The sequence below is a fragment of the Chanodichthys erythropterus genome, chromosome 23 (genome assembly GCF_024489055.1).
Source record: "Chanodichthys erythropterus isolate Z2021 chromosome 23, ASM2448905v1, whole genome shotgun sequence".
NCBI classification, from domain to species: domain Eukaryota; kingdom Metazoa; phylum Chordata; class Actinopteri; order Cypriniformes; family Xenocyprididae; genus Chanodichthys; species Chanodichthys erythropterus.
Window position 1 is genome coordinate 31237539 of NC_090243.1, and position 16092 is coordinate 31253630.

Here is a 16092-nt window from a genome sequence, read left to right on the forward strand (position 1 = left end):
ATTTGGTCCCCATAACGTACCAGGACCACACACACACACACACTATATTCCCACATCGTTTTCCTGTCTTGGAAAAAGTCATTTTATCCTTCTCTCTCTCTTTAGATGACTCCTCTAGAGTGCAGCTCACAGTAAATGATGAGGACAATTCTGATTATATCAATGCCAACTACATGCCTGTAAGTTGTACAATATATTCTAGTTGACATCAGCTGTAAAATGCCCCTGGTGGATTGATGTTTATGTGCATATCAGGGATACGACAATGCCAGCAAACAGTACATCGCTGCTCAAGGTCCACTGCCATCCACAGTCAATGACTTCTGGAGAATGGTCTGGGAGAAAAGGTCAAAGACCATCATCATGGTAACCAACTGCACTGAGAGTGGAAGGGTAACGCAAATGTTCAGAATACTGCTTACTGCAGTATACAGTGTTCAATGTTTTCTATTTTTTAGACAGTTTGTGAAACTGTACCTTATGTAGTGAACGGTATTATGCTGCATTCTTGTTGCATTATGTTTAATGCAATGTTCGTTTAGCATTTTTAATCGAATTTTGTGTAATAATACAATGTTTTACACAGATTGGTCTAGTTCTAAACTTTCTATAATACAACTTTTAACACTACAGCAGATTTGCCATCTGTACCTGGTGCAGTTAGTTTTTTTTTTTTTAACTCTGATTTAATTTTTCTGATTGAACTCCTCCAGATCAAGTGTGAGCAGTACTGGCCACTGGACTACTCACCGTGTCTCTATGGAAACCTGGTTGTGACAGTGAAATCAGAGAATAAAGCTTCAAGTTGGACTCTGCGAGAATTTAATGTTAAAGATGTAAGCTATTTCTTTCACTCTTTTTTGTTTGCAATGATTATAATTATTAGTGTTTTCTGAAGGGCCAAAAAAATTTGTAATTTACATTTTTTTTTATCCAAATTCACCTTGAGAATTCTGCTATTTTTAATTAACCCCATTCTTCATCAGTGGTGGGGAAAATTACCTTTAAAAGTAATGCATTATAATATTGTGTTACTCCCTAAAAAGGTAACTAATTGTGTTAGTTACTTTTTTATGTTATGTTACACTACAATGTGTCTACAAGGCATGTGAGTGGTGCGACAAAAGACAATAGAGCCCATTATAATCAATGATGTTGTCTACACTGGATGTGGCACGACACATCCTGGACAGTAAACTGATGCCTTGTTCTATTTATGACATAACCTACTCCAAACACTCGCGATACTTCTCATAGGAAGGACAAATGGATTTGCAGTGGATGCTTTGTCATGTCCTGTGTAGACAGCTTCTACTGTTGTAGCGCGATGCGACGAGTCAACGGTCGCGTCTGGTGTAGACACGCTGTTGCTTTTACATAATTTTTTGTCAATAAGGTCTCATTTGTTAACATTAGTTAATGTATTAACTAAAATGAACTAACAGTGAGCAATACATTTGTTACAGTATTTATTAATCTTTGTTAATAAAAATGTTCATATTAGTTCACAGTGCATTGAAATTAACATTAACTAAGATTAATAAATGCTGTAGAAGTATTGTTCTTTCTTAATTCATGTTAACGTCTCAGCTTATGACTGTAACCCTGGTTTCCTGAGAACAGGGAACAAGACACTGCGGCCTAGAACACAACTGGTGAACGCCTTCATGTGACCAGTGTCTGAAACAATCTGTCCAATCTCAACAATCCTATTGGCCGGTGACAGCCTATGACGTAATGCAGGTGTAACCAGGAAGTATAAAAGGGGCACCTGAAGAACATGTCATCTGCTTATCGTCTGAAGGGACTGACAGCAGGTAAAATACAGGCATGGTAAAGAGATGCAGTGTCTTGTAACCGTTCCCTTTTGAAAGGGGAACTGGGGAACGAAATACCCATGCCACCATGCCGAGAGGAGTGCATGCCATATGGCCGAGAAAAAGAGGCTAAGAAAACCAAGCACTCAACTCTTTCTGGTCACACCAGGCTGTCAGTTTCAAACTCCCTACGGCCAAAGCCAAGCCACAGCCTCAAAAGAGAGAGCCCTCTGAGAAGAGGGCATGACTCACCAAGGCAGTTCAAGGCATGGAACCAGCATCTAGCAGAAGTGGTTCCTTAAAGGGAGTTAGGCAAGAAAGCTCGAGTGGAGCTCTGGCCTGTCACTTTCAGGGTGACAAACGTCAACCCCTGGAGCCACCAGGGAGGCCGACCCAGCCCAACAGAGAGGCCTAGTCTGCCAGCAACATGTCTATTCATAGAACAGAGTCCTTTACTTTAAACCCAAGAGGGCAGCCAAATGAGAGGGACTGCAGAAAGGCAGAAACCACTTCTCAACGGAAAGAGACGGACATCCCATCCAACCCTCAGGTCGAGGGGAGTAAACTGCTCGACCTTGGATCTACAGAATGCTAACAGAACATTCTGGAGGCTGGTTATTCTACATAAGGCCAAAAAGGCGCTACAGCTTCATCAGAAGCTGGTCTAAGGGAAGTAAACATCAAATTCCAAAATGACCCTAGAGCATGCTCAGGGAGCAAGGTAGTTAAACTATAGAACTATAGAAACTATAGCCTAGTAATAACTGATCCTCCCGGGAAGCTGAGAAGCCTTCTTCCAGTGATAACGCTCAGGAGTGCAGAACTCTGAACAAAACACCCTACCAGAGGGGAGTAACAAACTCAACCGAGACAAGTAAGACCAAGCTAGACCCAGATGGCTGGGAGGCTCAGAAAGGAGCCTACAACCAAACACAGACCAGAGAACCAGCTCCAATTAGCCTGTACTTTACAGAGCTAAGAGCCTGGCTCATACAACACAGCAGGAAGTCTGTATGAGGACCAACACAGAAAAAAGGGGTCCCAGCCTGGGGCAAAGAACCAACCAGAACCTACCACAGAGGCAGCCTGAAAAGGCAGACGAAAGTAGCAGATAGAAACTGGAGTCAACATCAAGGATGCTGTTAAAAATAAAATGCTCATGAGAGAAAAATGAGACACTCATTCTTTTTTCTCATTATTACTTAGTGTGACTGGGTAGGACAAGTTTCTGTTCACCAAACAGGCATCATTGATGTGTAAATGTGGATGTATGCGATTTTCACAAACTTGTCAAGGTTTCACAAGCTCTTGCAGCCTTAAAATGGTGATTTATGAGGAAGTTTTAAGTTTCAAAGGTTATATGTTTTTAAATTATATTAAACTATTTTATTTCAAAATATAAAGAAAAATCTCATTCTTTGTGATATGGATCACTGTAATTTTGCCAGACATGTTCCTGGATTAACATAATTTGTTGATCCTAGAACCACATTCTAGCCCAAAAATTTAGTCCAGCCTAACCATACTCATAACTTATACCTAAAATCAGAGGGAAATGAGAGGTGAATAACACTGATGTAGAAGCAACTAACCCTGGGTGTAAGACTAAACTTGACATAAACTGTAAAATTTTCCCTCAAATCTGATTGGTTGATTGGAATGTTGTTCCAGGATCAACAAAGATGGTGATTTAGGAACATGTTGTGCTTGGTGGAATCTTATGATATGAGCCCTTTAACATTTCTGTAGCTCAGTGGTTAGAGCATGGCACTAGCAATGCCAAGGTCATGGGTTTGATCCCAGGGATTGCACATACTCAAATACAAATGTATAGTATAATGCAATGTAAGTCGCTTTGGATAAAAGTGTCTGCCAAATGCATAAATGTAAATGTAACTTATGAATATAACACAAATCATCCATGGGCAGGTAACCATAAGACACAATCTGTTTCTTTCTATTTTGTACATAATAGAAAAGCACCTCTGAGACACGAACAGTGAAGCACTTCCACTTCACAGCGTGGCCGGATCATGGTGTTCCCTCTGGCACAGAGGAGCTAATCCAATTCAGAGGACTTGTCCGTCAACACATAGAGAGTTCCTTCTCTGCAGGGCCAACAGTCGTACACTGCAGGTGAACACTGCACACTTTAAAACCCAACTCAAACATTAACTTGACACCAATAATGAGTCACACTGATTCAGAGAGCTGACAGCACAACATTATTAAACAAACTACTTGATTAAAGCAAATGTTTGTACTCATCTTCATTCTCTCCGTAATCTAGTGCTGGAGTGGGCCGGACAGGTACGCTGATCGCACTGGACGTTCTGCTGCAGCAGCTGGACAGAGAAAAGGCAGTGGGCATTGCAGCGTTTGTCCAGCAAATGAGATTCTGCCGGCCACTTATGGTGCAAACTGAGGTAACACTGTTTTAGTCCATGATGCTAACATTCCTTGCAGTAGGAGGGGTTTATTGGCAATCTGGCATAAATTGGGTCTGGATGTTATTACTATTTCGGTGATTATTATGATAATGTTGAATATATTTCCATTAAGGCTAACATTCTCCTAGAGGATTCAAACACCTATAAAAAAAAAAAAAAAAAAAAAAAAAAAAAAAAATATATACAAATCAAAGTGATTTATAGAGTCTGAAAAACAACTGTCAAAAATGGCAGCTGTGGTCACCAGAATTTTACCTTAAAAAAAAAAAATCTAATTTTGATGATTGCATATTTTTAACTGAATATATCATGAAATAATGCTACAATTATTTAAACTACTTAACTAACTACTTGAACTTTAAAAATGTGGTAACACTTTAGGGAACACATATAAACTACTAACTACGCATTTTCCCTTAATAAACTCCTAATTTACAGCTTAGTTAGTAATTTAGATGTTAAGTTTAGGTATTGGGTAGGATTAAGAATGTAGAATACGGTCATGTAGAATAAGGTATTAAAATGTGCTTAATAAGTACTAATAAGCAGCCAAAATTCTAGTAATATCCATGCTAATAAGCAATTAGTTAAAAGACCCTAAAAAAAAAAAGTTACCAAAAATGTTACTAATATTTAGTGTGTTTTGGGATAGCAAATTTTGCCTTTTCTTTTTAAGTTTATCAAAAGTGGCCTTTGCAGCACTCATGCCAATAAGTTCATCTATAACACAATTTAGAAAAAAACTAAGCAACATGAAATGAAAACACTTTAAAGGGGTCATGAACTGTGTTGTTTTATAATGTTTACTGGGGTGCACTTATGATGTGAGTATGCTTTTTACATCAAAAATTGTCAATTTAGAAAAAAAAGTATTTTTTCCTACCCTGATTTTAGCCCTCTTATTTGAATGTTCTGTTTTAAGGGGCGTGTCTGCTGTGAGACTTCAGTGTAAACGCCCACTGCTGTGATTGGCTAACGTCTTTGCATATGGAAATATCGAAATATTTCTTTTTTGTTTATGTTTTTTTTTTTAACTAATCATGAAAAGTGTTTATCATAACATTACATTTAGATCTGTGGCTTTATATTTAGATCGTGGCATGAAAGGTTGCAGTGATGAACATCGTAACTAACATCGAACAACGTTTTTTGTCCAGAACTGATAAACTCGCGCTGTTTGATTGACAGCTCCAGCGATTGTTAAGGGTGCGTTCTTTTATCGCTTTCTTTATATAATTTAATCACCGTATTAAGAGAAACAACGTGAAGTTGACAGTTTATTCACAGGTTTGATTTACTGACACATAGACAAAGAACATCTGACTGTACATGAAACATTACATATCAGATCAGGCATTAGAATTTACACGTTGTTGCATTTTTGTCGAGTCCATATAGAATTCTGTTTGCAAAGCCTGCACCAAAATGCGATTGATTTACCAAAGAATCCATAGTGAAATGTACCGAATACAAATAAATAAGACATACACGTTGAAAATAAATGACCATATTCCTAGCATTAGGATCCTTTGAAAGGTAGTATTATTTTTAGACCTGTATCACTCTTCTCTCCTCGTCATCTCACCAACCCGCCAGTGGGCAGGTCTAATGTTGAAATGATAAAGTAGGTGTTGATTTCTTCTGTAGAGGCAGTTTCATCTATCTAGGTCATACTGTAGATAGGCACATTCCGGGACGAGTCGTTCGCTCGGTCTGGTGTCAATAAAAGCTTTTTATTAGACTAACAAGGAAGTTTTCAGTTCTGAAACTTACAGGATATTTCTTATAGTACATTGACTTCTTATATATCAAAAGCTCAAGGAAAAGTTGATTTGTCCAATAATGACCCCTTTAAATAGCAATAAAACAAATATAACTATATGAAAAATACAGAAACAAAAGAACCCTACAATTAAAGTGCAACTTTGCCGATTAGCAACTCGCTTTGAATGGTTAAAATATCGATAGTATATGTAAATGAAAAATGTTTACTTGTTCTTCATGTTACATGGACTGAGAAATTCACTATTATTCATCAGTAAAAGTCCACTTCCAGCACACACAGCAAACTTCCACATTTTTGCCCACAGACCATCAGATTCATAGAGGTTTATTAACAAAACAGTTATTGTAAGGGTAAATTTATCACTGAAAATTGTATTGTACTATGTCTACTTTTGAAACAGCAAAATGGAACACTATGGCAACAACTTTCTTACCTGTACATGATGTTTGGCATAAAACTGTGTTGTGTTCATGGTCATCCATTTTGAAATGTTAACAACAACACAGAGGTTTTCAGATTTCCTTGCAGGAACAATACAAATTGTAACTATTATGACTAAAAGCTTTGCTAAGTATTTCCTACTAAAGCAAGGTCGTTTTGACTCTGGTAAGGGTATCCATAGCAGACTAGTGGAAGTGGCCTGGACAGCAACATGCCCAGTGCATTATGGGAAGTTTTCCTACCTATTTGGCAAAAGGGAAGACCACAGCTTTCAGGTTTTTTTCTAGTCAGGTAGCATGTGTATCCCTGTATTGCAGACTTTCAGCATCTTCAAGTGTCTTATGCTTCTCCTCTCTGTCTCTTACAGTCTCAGTACGTGTTCCTGCACCAGTGCATCATGGATTCTCTGCAATCCAAAGGCGTGGCTAAGTCAGAGCCTCTCTATGAAAACTCAGACATGATCTATGTCAATGCAATAGCGTTAAGACAATATGAAAACGGAAGTAAAATATGACCAAAAAAAAAAAAAAAAAAAACATCTTAAACTGTAACATTATTCACATCTGGTTAGCAAAATAGTGTTCTTATATATAACAATGTACGATCAAAAACAATCATGGAATTTGTTAGCACAATCTTGAAAACCACAGTGGTATATTTTCAGAATGACATTCAAAACATTAAATGGAATATTTCACACCATATGTACATTTGTTATTATAATTAATTTATTTAAAATAATAATAATATTATTATTAATAATACTCCTCTGCTAACAGGACTGAAAAATACTAGTATTTTGTGCTTAAGCTATAAAGCACTAACCCCCGGTTTCACAGACAAGGCTGAGAAGGTGTATTTGAAAATATGTCAGTGCCATTGTTTTGTCTTAAGATACACACCAGTACTGTTTTTTTTTTTTCTTTTTTTTTCTAAGGCACATTTATAAAAGCTACTTAAATATCCTAAATAAACTAAGTCCTAATCCTGGCTTAATCTAAGCTTTGTTTGTGAAACCAGGCCTAAGAGTTTACCATTTAAACTTTACTGCCAGTCTTTATTCATCTAAATATCTGTGTATATATTCTTGTTTTTTATGTTCAATTTTTGCTTTAGCTGTACTTAGCGCTGCTTTTTTTGCACATTACTTTTTAAACAATTAGATATTTGCTATTCTAAAATTGATATACAAGAGGGTCTATTTAATTTAACTGACTATATCAGTTTAATTTTATTTGTTTTAAGATGGATGCTAAAAACCTATATTTTTCCATTATGCCAGAGACATGTAGCTGTCTGTTGTTTAACAAGCTTTAAAGGAATAGTTCATCTAAAGACAAAAAAAAATGTGTCATATATTTATATCAGGGTTGCCCATTCCTGTTCCTAGCCCTATCTAACACCCATATGTAATTATCAAGCGTTCCTGAAGATTATGGCTGCATCCGAAATCACACACTTCCCTGCTAGGAGATAAACAGTTATGTGACAAAAGAACTATGTCCAAATTTACAGTACTCATAAAATAGTACCCAGATGAACTACACACATTTATACTTTATATAACATACTTTTTATATCATTTGTGAAGTAATTATTTATTCAAAATAAGTACATACTCAAAGTATGAGATTTAAAATGTTAACTACAAACAAAGAGGTTTTTCAGATTTTCTGTCACAGCATTCTCTCCATATTTATGAATCTTTACAGTCTTTAGCCACTGCTTACAATGTGCTGGATCCTTCACTGGCAACTGAAAGTATCTAACTTCTGCTAAATGTTTAATCTTTGAAATCTTGCACCCAGTAACAATACAAATCGACACCATTATGACTAAAAGTTTGCTAAGAAGTATTTCCTACTAAAGCAAGGTGGTTTTGACTCTGGTAAACGTATCCATAGCAGATTGGACCAACATTGTACCTCTGGCTTGTCAATCACTGCCGTGACGTTCCTTGTGAGAGATTTTGGACACAGACCAGGTGTGTTTAATCAGAGTTGGAGCTGAACTTTGCAGGAAGATAGATCTCCAGGAACAAGATTGGGCACCCCTGATTTAAATCATAAATGATATTTGAGAGCTGCAGGGGAAGGAAAGATTTGTTTGTTTGTCATGATTACTGTGAGCCGTTGTACAGAAAAAAATTATTCATTCTTCAATCTCTAAATACATTTGTATAAAGATTATTATACAGAGGTATCAAGAAAAAAAACACCAGATTTAAGGGTTAAGGAGCGGTCAGACACCATTTCAGTCACTTTCAAATTAGGCATAAAATGTATGTTAATTTACGCTGCAAATTAATGTGACCAACTTGAACCCATTGCAAAATGTGCATGGAAAATTCCAGATCATGTGCTGAAATGACTGTATTTTGCCCATGAAAGTTTAGAGCGATGGAGTTGTTTGATGGGAACATTGTTTTGGAACCACCAAAGGATGTTTGTCTGGGAACATGTTGTGCTTTGGTAAATCATGCGAGTTATGGGTTTTGGTGTTTGCCAGTAATGTGATTTTTTTTTTTTTTTTTTTTTGCACTGCAAGTCACTTTAGTAAGAAGTGAAATTTAAGCACTTAACATTTAAATTAATCTGCTGTAAATATTGTACAAATACTGAGCTGTCCTAATTAAGAATACTATATTCATAAATATGCTCAAAGCAAAAGTCATGGACTAAGGGTACGTTTACACGACAACGATGTACTACAAACAAATGATTTTTTCTTCTGGGTTTTGAAAAGTTTTGCGTACAGACAACAGCATTGTCAAAACGATCCCTGTTCACACAGATCTATAGAAATGATTAAAAATAATTTATTTTGCATGCCAGGCCAGTAGTTGGTGATGTCCCTTTGTAAACAAACAGTACAGGCCTACAGAATGAACACATAACACACATGCGCATGACGTCACCAAGTTCACATTTCTGTAGTTTACACAGAAACTATAATGGTATAGTTTGAAACACATTTTAAAGTTTTCAGGCCACTAAAATGTGTTGTCGTGCAAATGAAAGGCCCAAATGCATAAAAAAAGTTTTCCTTTTTTTTTTTTTGTTGAAAGTGGTGTCGTGTAAACGTGTCCTAACCAGGCACAATGTGATATGATTCCAGACATAATTACCTCACAAATTATAAATTACCAGGTATTATTAATCTTTCTTTGGACATGGTACTATAATTATTTTTTTGGACATGACCATGGTAATTCCATGACACTTTTCTGGTATACATAAATAAGGTAATCAATTAGTAGGATGCTCCATGTCAAAGAACCATGATATTACAGATAACATCACTGAATTATGGTACCACTGCAATATTATTATTATTTTTTGTAACAGACTTGTATTATTGTGCCAGCTTGGTTTATGGCCTTCCATAAACATTTAGTTTTTATTCATATCACATGTTAACAAATATTAGTGTATTAGCATTAACTTGTCAATTATTGATTAACTGAATAAAGCTTATGTATATGAAGAATCAACTAGTATTACAGCATGCGTTTGTCTGTGTTCACTTCATTCATAGAATTCAGTACATGGTTTAAACTAAGGGTTTCTGGCTTCTTGCTATCATAACTGTTCTTTCACACATCTGGTTACATCTTATTCATTTCCATCTTCTGCAGTATTAAAAAAACATTTCTATCATCTCCTCTTTAGTGTCTTCCATGTAGTCAAATGGCTGCTCTGCCAGGATGTTCACCACCTCTGATGGTGGATGGAGCGGTTCTGTGCTAAAATCCAAGGGTAACGGCACAGAGAACTTCTTGCAGATGTTGTGCAGGACACAGCAGGCTTTGATGGTGCATGCCACCAACTCAGGTGACTGAATGGGGCCGATGTCACGGAGGCACTGGAAACGGCTTTTCAAACTGCCAAAGACCTGTTGTGCACGGCCATGTAGCTGAGCGTGTGCTTTGTTGAATCGTAGGGCTGCGTTGCTTTTGATGCGAAAGGCTTCAACAGGGGTCAAAACGTGCCCACAACCTAGAAGACTTCTGCTACCTGTGGGGAACAAAGACAAAAATACAAAGGGGTGATGGGGTAACTGTATTTGAGTCTGACTTGAGTTATTTCTACAGACTGTGGAAAGACAACGCATGACCACAGTATTGTAGTTAAGTTAGGTTTGTCATTATTCAGAAATATTTGAAAAGAATCAAGTATTTCTGGAAGCTGTTAAAACAGCTGGTTTTTGTGATGTAAAAAATGAAACTATGATAAATCATATCAGGACTTTTGCATCCTTAAAGGGTTAGTTCACTAAAAAATGAAAATTCTGTCATTTATTACTCACCCTCATGCAGTTCCAAACCCGTAAGACCTTCATTCATCTTCGGAACAGAAATTAAGATTTTTTGTTAAAATCCGATGGCTCAGTGAGGCCTGCATAGCCAGCAGTGACATTTCCTCTTTCAAGATCCATTAATGTACTAAAAACATATTTAAATCAGTTCATGTGAGTACAGTGGTTCAATATTAATATTATAAAGCGACGAGAATATTTTTGGTGCGCCAAAAAAAAAAAATAACGACTTATATAGTGATGGCTGATTTCAAGACTGCTTCAGGAAGCTTCGGAGCGTAATGAATCAGCGTGTCGAATCATGATTCAGATTGCGTGTCAAACCGCCAAACTGCAGAAATCACATGACTTTGGCGCTCCGAACAGCAGATTCGACACGCTGATTCATAATGCTCCGAAGCAGTGTTTTGAAATCAGCCATCACTATAAAAGTCGTTATTTTGGTTTTTTTTGTGCACGCTAAAAATATTCTCGTAACTTTATAATATTAATATTGAACCACTTATACTCATATGAACTGATTTAAATATGTTTTTAGTACCTTTATGGATCTTGAGAGAGGAAATGTCATTGCTCCCCGTGCAGGCCTCACGGAGCCATCGGACTTCAACAAAAAATATCTTAATTTGTGTTCCAAAGATTGCAAAAACATATATTCAGTCTACCAAAACCATGTGGAAAAATGTGTTATGGTCTGATGAGACAAAGTTTGAGTCTTTTGGCCAAAACTGTAAAAGGTATGTTTGGCACAAAATAACAATGAACATCAGCAAAAGAACACCATACCCATGGAGAAACATGGTGGTGGCACCAAGCTGAGGGAATCATGAATAGTTCAGAGTACCGGTTGACTATGGAACAGAATTAAAATGTTTTTGAAAAGTCTCTTATGCTCACAGAGGCTGCATTTATTTGATTAAAACTCCAGTAAAACCACTATTGTCAAATAGTATTACAAATTAAAATAACCTTTCTATTTTCATATACTTTAAAATGCAATTTATTCCCGTGATGCAAATCTGAATTTTCAGCAGCCATTACTTCAGTCTTCAGCATCACATGATCATTCAGAAATTATTCTAATATGCTTATTTGCTGCTCATGAAACATTTCTTATTTTCACAGTTAAAAATGGTTGTGCTGATTAGTATTTTGTAGGAACTATGATGCATCTTTTCTGGGTTCTTTCATTATATAAAGTTCAAAAGAACAGCATGTATTTGAAAAAGAAATCTGGATCTGGATAATCTGGAAGTACGTAATCAATTTCCAAAAATTAAGTAATTGTAATTAGATTATATTACATTTTAAAATACTTGTAATCAGATTACAGTTAATTTTGCATTGATTACATGCAATGATTACATTGCATATATAATCAGCTCCAGACAAACACATTACTACTTAAATTAACCATTTTACCACGTATTAATGTGTTTGGAATGCTTTTGTCTTTCAAACATACATGTACAAATTCACATCAGTTTGTATTTACATGCAATGCAGGAATTCACAAATTTTTCCCCAACAGGTAAACAAATATTTAATCTTAATTATAAAATAAAAACAATCTAAACACTTATTTTAAATTTACATTTTCATGATTTAATAAATAGCTTTTCATTAAACTCAAACTTAATCACAAACCCCAGGCTGGGAAAACCTGATGTAATGCAATATTTAATTCACTTCATGTTCTTGATAACAAAGATTGGAACTATATGTATGTATTTTGCAGCTGAGAACAAAATTGTATAAAAAAACAATTCAAAGGCATCAGTAAATTATACAATGTTTATTAATACACGTGCATGATTTTGAGAATGTAAAGTTGATGAAAAATGAAACAAAAAAACAAACAAAAAACAAAACAAACAAAAACAAAATCAAACTGGCTCTATACATACGTGTACAAAATTATTCAGACTCCAAAAGTCAAATTTTGCAAAATCTTTTATTCTTTATAACCTTCAATAAACTTTGCCTGCAAGTACATTCCTTACTTGAAAAAGCTTCCAGATCACTGATAGTCTTTGGCTTCCCTGTTTTCTACAAATTCCAACAAATATTTTCAATGAGATTTCAATATGAACACCGTACAGGCCAATCAAGAACATTCTTCAACTGATCCCTGAACCAAGCTTAAGTAGATTTGGATGTATACTTTGGGAAAGCTGTCCTGCAGGAAAGTTATTAAGATGATGTTCTTCTGCTCATAAGCTTTGCCTTTTTTGCACCAGATGTAAATTTGATCCATGGGTCCAAAAAGTTCCCGTTTGGTCAAATCCCTCCATAAAACATTCTTCCACAACTCCACAGCTATATCCAAATGAATATTCAAGTCAGCCTTTTATAACACCATTTGAGAACCCCTGGGTTAAGGGATATGTAAAGTGGGAGGAGTTGAATAATTTTGTACACGTATGTTTAGAACCCCCCAGATTAATTTTTCATCAACTTTACATTTTCGGAATCACTAAAATGTGTATTAATAAACTTTGTATAATAGTTTAATGATGCTCTTGATGAATTGTTTTCATAAAACTTTGTTCTCAATGGCAAAATGTCTTGCAGGTTAAGGGAGTTAATAATAATTTTGATTGAAACTGTGTGTGTGTGTGTGTGTGTGTGTGTGTGTGTGTGTGTGTGTGTGTGTGTGTGTGTGTGTGTACAGAACACAATGCATTAAGAGCTGGGGGGTGAAAACTTTTGAACAAGAAGATGATGTGATGAAGTTTTTTCTTATTTTGTTTAAAGATCATACTTTTTTCATTTAGCACTGCCCTTTGGAAGCAACAGAAGATTCTTGCATGTTTACCAGAAGAGAAAAAAGTATAATTTATCCTGTTCATCCAATTCAATAAGTTTACATCCCCGGCTCTTAATGCATTGTGTTTCCTTCTGGAGTATCCGTGAATGTTTGAACCTTTTTTAATAGTTGTGTTTGAGTCCCTCAGTTGTCCTCATTGTGAAAAGATGGATCTCAAAATCATAGTCACTGCTGGAAAGGGTTCAAATATGCAGAAGATGCTGGAAAATCAAAGATTATGCAGGACCTGATGGATTTTTCTGAAGAACAGAGCTCAGTTTAACTGCTCAGGACAAACAAGGGACTCATGAACAACCATCACAAAACAAAAACAAAAAACAGTTGTGGATCATCCAGGTATCCACACACAGAATTAAGAATCAAGGATACTTAACTGGGTTACCTTTTGAACTGGGTCATTTTTATAAATTCAGCTATTTATCATCTTGTGGACTTTATGTAAACAACCGTTATGTGAAATACTTTATTCAGGACAGTACTAAATAAAAAATAATAAGCCATTTTCATGATCCTTCTTATTTTGTTAAAATGATTATCATTTTTGCATATTCTGCAAGGGGTATGTGAACTTTTGAGCTCAACTGTAATAATAATAATAATAATAATATTATATATATATATATATATATAAGAATGTTAAAATTATGTTAGGTTCCTGTGATGGGTTAGGGGTATACTACAGTGACTTTTAGATTTTTTCAAACATTCTTATATATGACTTTTAAGATATTGACTTTGTGGGGTCCGAGTAAAGGACCCCACAATGTAGTATAAACAAGGATGAGTGTGTGTTTTTGCGATTTATGAGGACATAAATTTGTATAATGACATGGGTTTTACACTGGTATTACGATGTAAACATAAAATATGAGGACATTTCATGAGTCCTCATATTTAAAATAGCTTTAAAAATATATTAAACAATGTTTTATTAAAAAATGCAGAAGGTTTTCTGTGATAGGTAGGGGTAGTGTAGGGGGATAGAATGTACAGTTTCATTATAAAAACCATTATGCCTATGGAATGTCCCCACGTTGATAGCAAAAACCTGTGTGTGTGATTATCCTATTAAAATCAATATGATAAACAAGTTAGTTCAAAAGTTATCTAAAAGCAGTCAGATTATATTAGCTTAAATGTGTAATGTAATGCATTACTAACTTTTTCTTTTTACTTCAACTACAATTTTTGTCATGTAATTTGGGAACAGACAATCTGTAAGTGATCTACATAGCACTGCATACAAATTATATTTAAAAGTTCTCAATGGTTCTTACCAACAACCCATGTATGACCGTGTTGAAAAATGCTGAACTGTCTGCCAATATCCGAGTTTTCCCAAACAGTCTGTTCAGGAGTTCCTCCAGGACAGCACTGCTCCAGACTCAAGAGATTCCCGTCCACGTCGAATATGACCTGCATCATGACTGAATGATAGCCCAAAGTGTTCATATACATGTGCTCCTCCCCGGCCGGAGGGCTCACCTTCACGTGCAGATAGCCCAGCACGCCCACCACATGCGGGATGCCGCTCAGGTTCTTAAAGGCTTGTGCGGCACCCATGCGGTCATTATAACTGTTCGGGAATGTGATGAAATCAGGGCTCAGGTCTGATAAGAGTTTGATGATGCTGTTCACCGCCTCGCCTGCGGCTCTCTGATCTACTCCCAGCCGTTCTGTGATTTTACTGGGCAAAGAACCGTGTGCTAAGAAGGCAAGCGCGGCCAGAATGTTGGCTTCTGCGGAGGTCGAACTGTGGCCGGGCGCAAACACGTCTTTCTTTAAACGGGCCTGAATGAAATCGACGATGAACCGCAGACACTGACGAGTGAGATGTAAACACCGAGACAGAAAGCGATCATCCAGTCCGTCCAGGACAGTGCGTGTCTCGGACGCAGATATGGGCTCACTGATGCTGGACTGTTTGTCTTGTTTTGTGCTGCTGATGCTGGATGGTATGGTGTTGTTACACAAACCGTTTGCCAATAAATCATCCTGAATAGCAAACCACAGAGCTCCAGCTAAAGACATTATTAGCAGTAGAAAATAAAGAATAACCTGAAGAAGTCTTATATTTTTGTACTCATTTGTTGCTCTGGATTACAGTGGTACGCCAGCAAACAACTAGTGAACTGCAGGACAAACCATATGAATCTTCAGATAGTCCATGAAAAATCCAGTATTACTGAGTGGAATAACAGCCTGGCATTGCTTAGCCCAGCTCTGCTGCATAATACATCTGACCTCCTGCCAATGTAATGTAAAAACCTACATTGTAGTTCCACAAATACGCGATAACAACAAATGAATGCAAAACATGCTGCTGCTGCTGCTGCTGCTTCTTCTTTGGTGTTTATTGGCGGTTGGCAACCTGACTTATTGGTGCATTACCGCCGCCGACTGAACTGGAGTGGATGAAATATAAAACATAAAAACCAAGCTAAACAAATT

At 36.4% G+C, this 16092-nt stretch overlaps 3 protein-coding genes across 3 annotated transcripts in view; 2 read left to right on the forward strand and 1 right to left on the reverse strand.

Annotated features, from left to right (window-relative positions):
• Positions 1–7030, forward strand: part of ptprh (protein tyrosine phosphatase receptor type H) — a 49357-nt gene extending 42327 nt beyond the window's left edge. The window contains exons 13-18 of the mRNA XM_067377161.1: positions 106–179; positions 256–393; positions 714–836; positions 3793–3953; positions 4108–4243; positions 6862–7030. Of these exons, the coding sequence (XP_067233262.1) occupies positions 106–179; positions 256–393; positions 714–836; positions 3793–3953; positions 4108–4243; positions 6862–7008 (779 nt within the window). The 3' untranslated portion in view covers positions 7009–7030. The remainder of the gene's footprint in view (positions 1–105; positions 180–255; positions 394–713; positions 837–3792; positions 3954–4107; positions 4244–6861) is intronic.
• Positions 7031–7179: 149 nt separating this feature from the next.
• si:dkey-197c15.6 (putative nuclease HARBI1) lies at positions 7180–15672 on the reverse strand. The gene is made up of 2 exons (XM_067377162.1): positions 14919–15672; positions 7180–10510 (listed from the first exon to the last, which is right to left on the reverse strand). Exons 1-2 carry the CDS (start codon positions 15670–15672, stop codon positions 10134–10136), a joined length of 1131 nt encoding a protein of 376 aa, XP_067233263.1. The 3' UTR covers positions 7180–10133.
• Positions 15665–16092, forward strand: part of zgc:101569 (uncharacterized protein LOC449822 homolog) — a 29894-nt gene continuing 29466 nt past the window's right edge. Inside the window, exon 1 of the mRNA XM_067377167.1 lies at positions 15665–15896. Coding sequence (XP_067233268.1) covers positions 15809–15896 — 88 coding nt within the window. The 5' untranslated portion in view covers positions 15665–15808. The remainder of the gene's footprint in view (positions 15897–16092) is intronic.

Bases quoted from the DNA above. Each gene is read 5' to 3' on its own strand.
- si:dkey-197c15.6 (XM_067377162.1), bottom strand. From the start codon at position 15,672: ATGTCTTTAGCTGGAGCTCTGTGGTTTGCTATTCAGGATGATTTATTG. The intron at 10,511-14,918 runs GTAAGAACCATT...TGTTCCCCACAG, and splicing joins CGGTCATACATGGGTTGTTG to GTAGCAGAAGTCTTCTAGGT.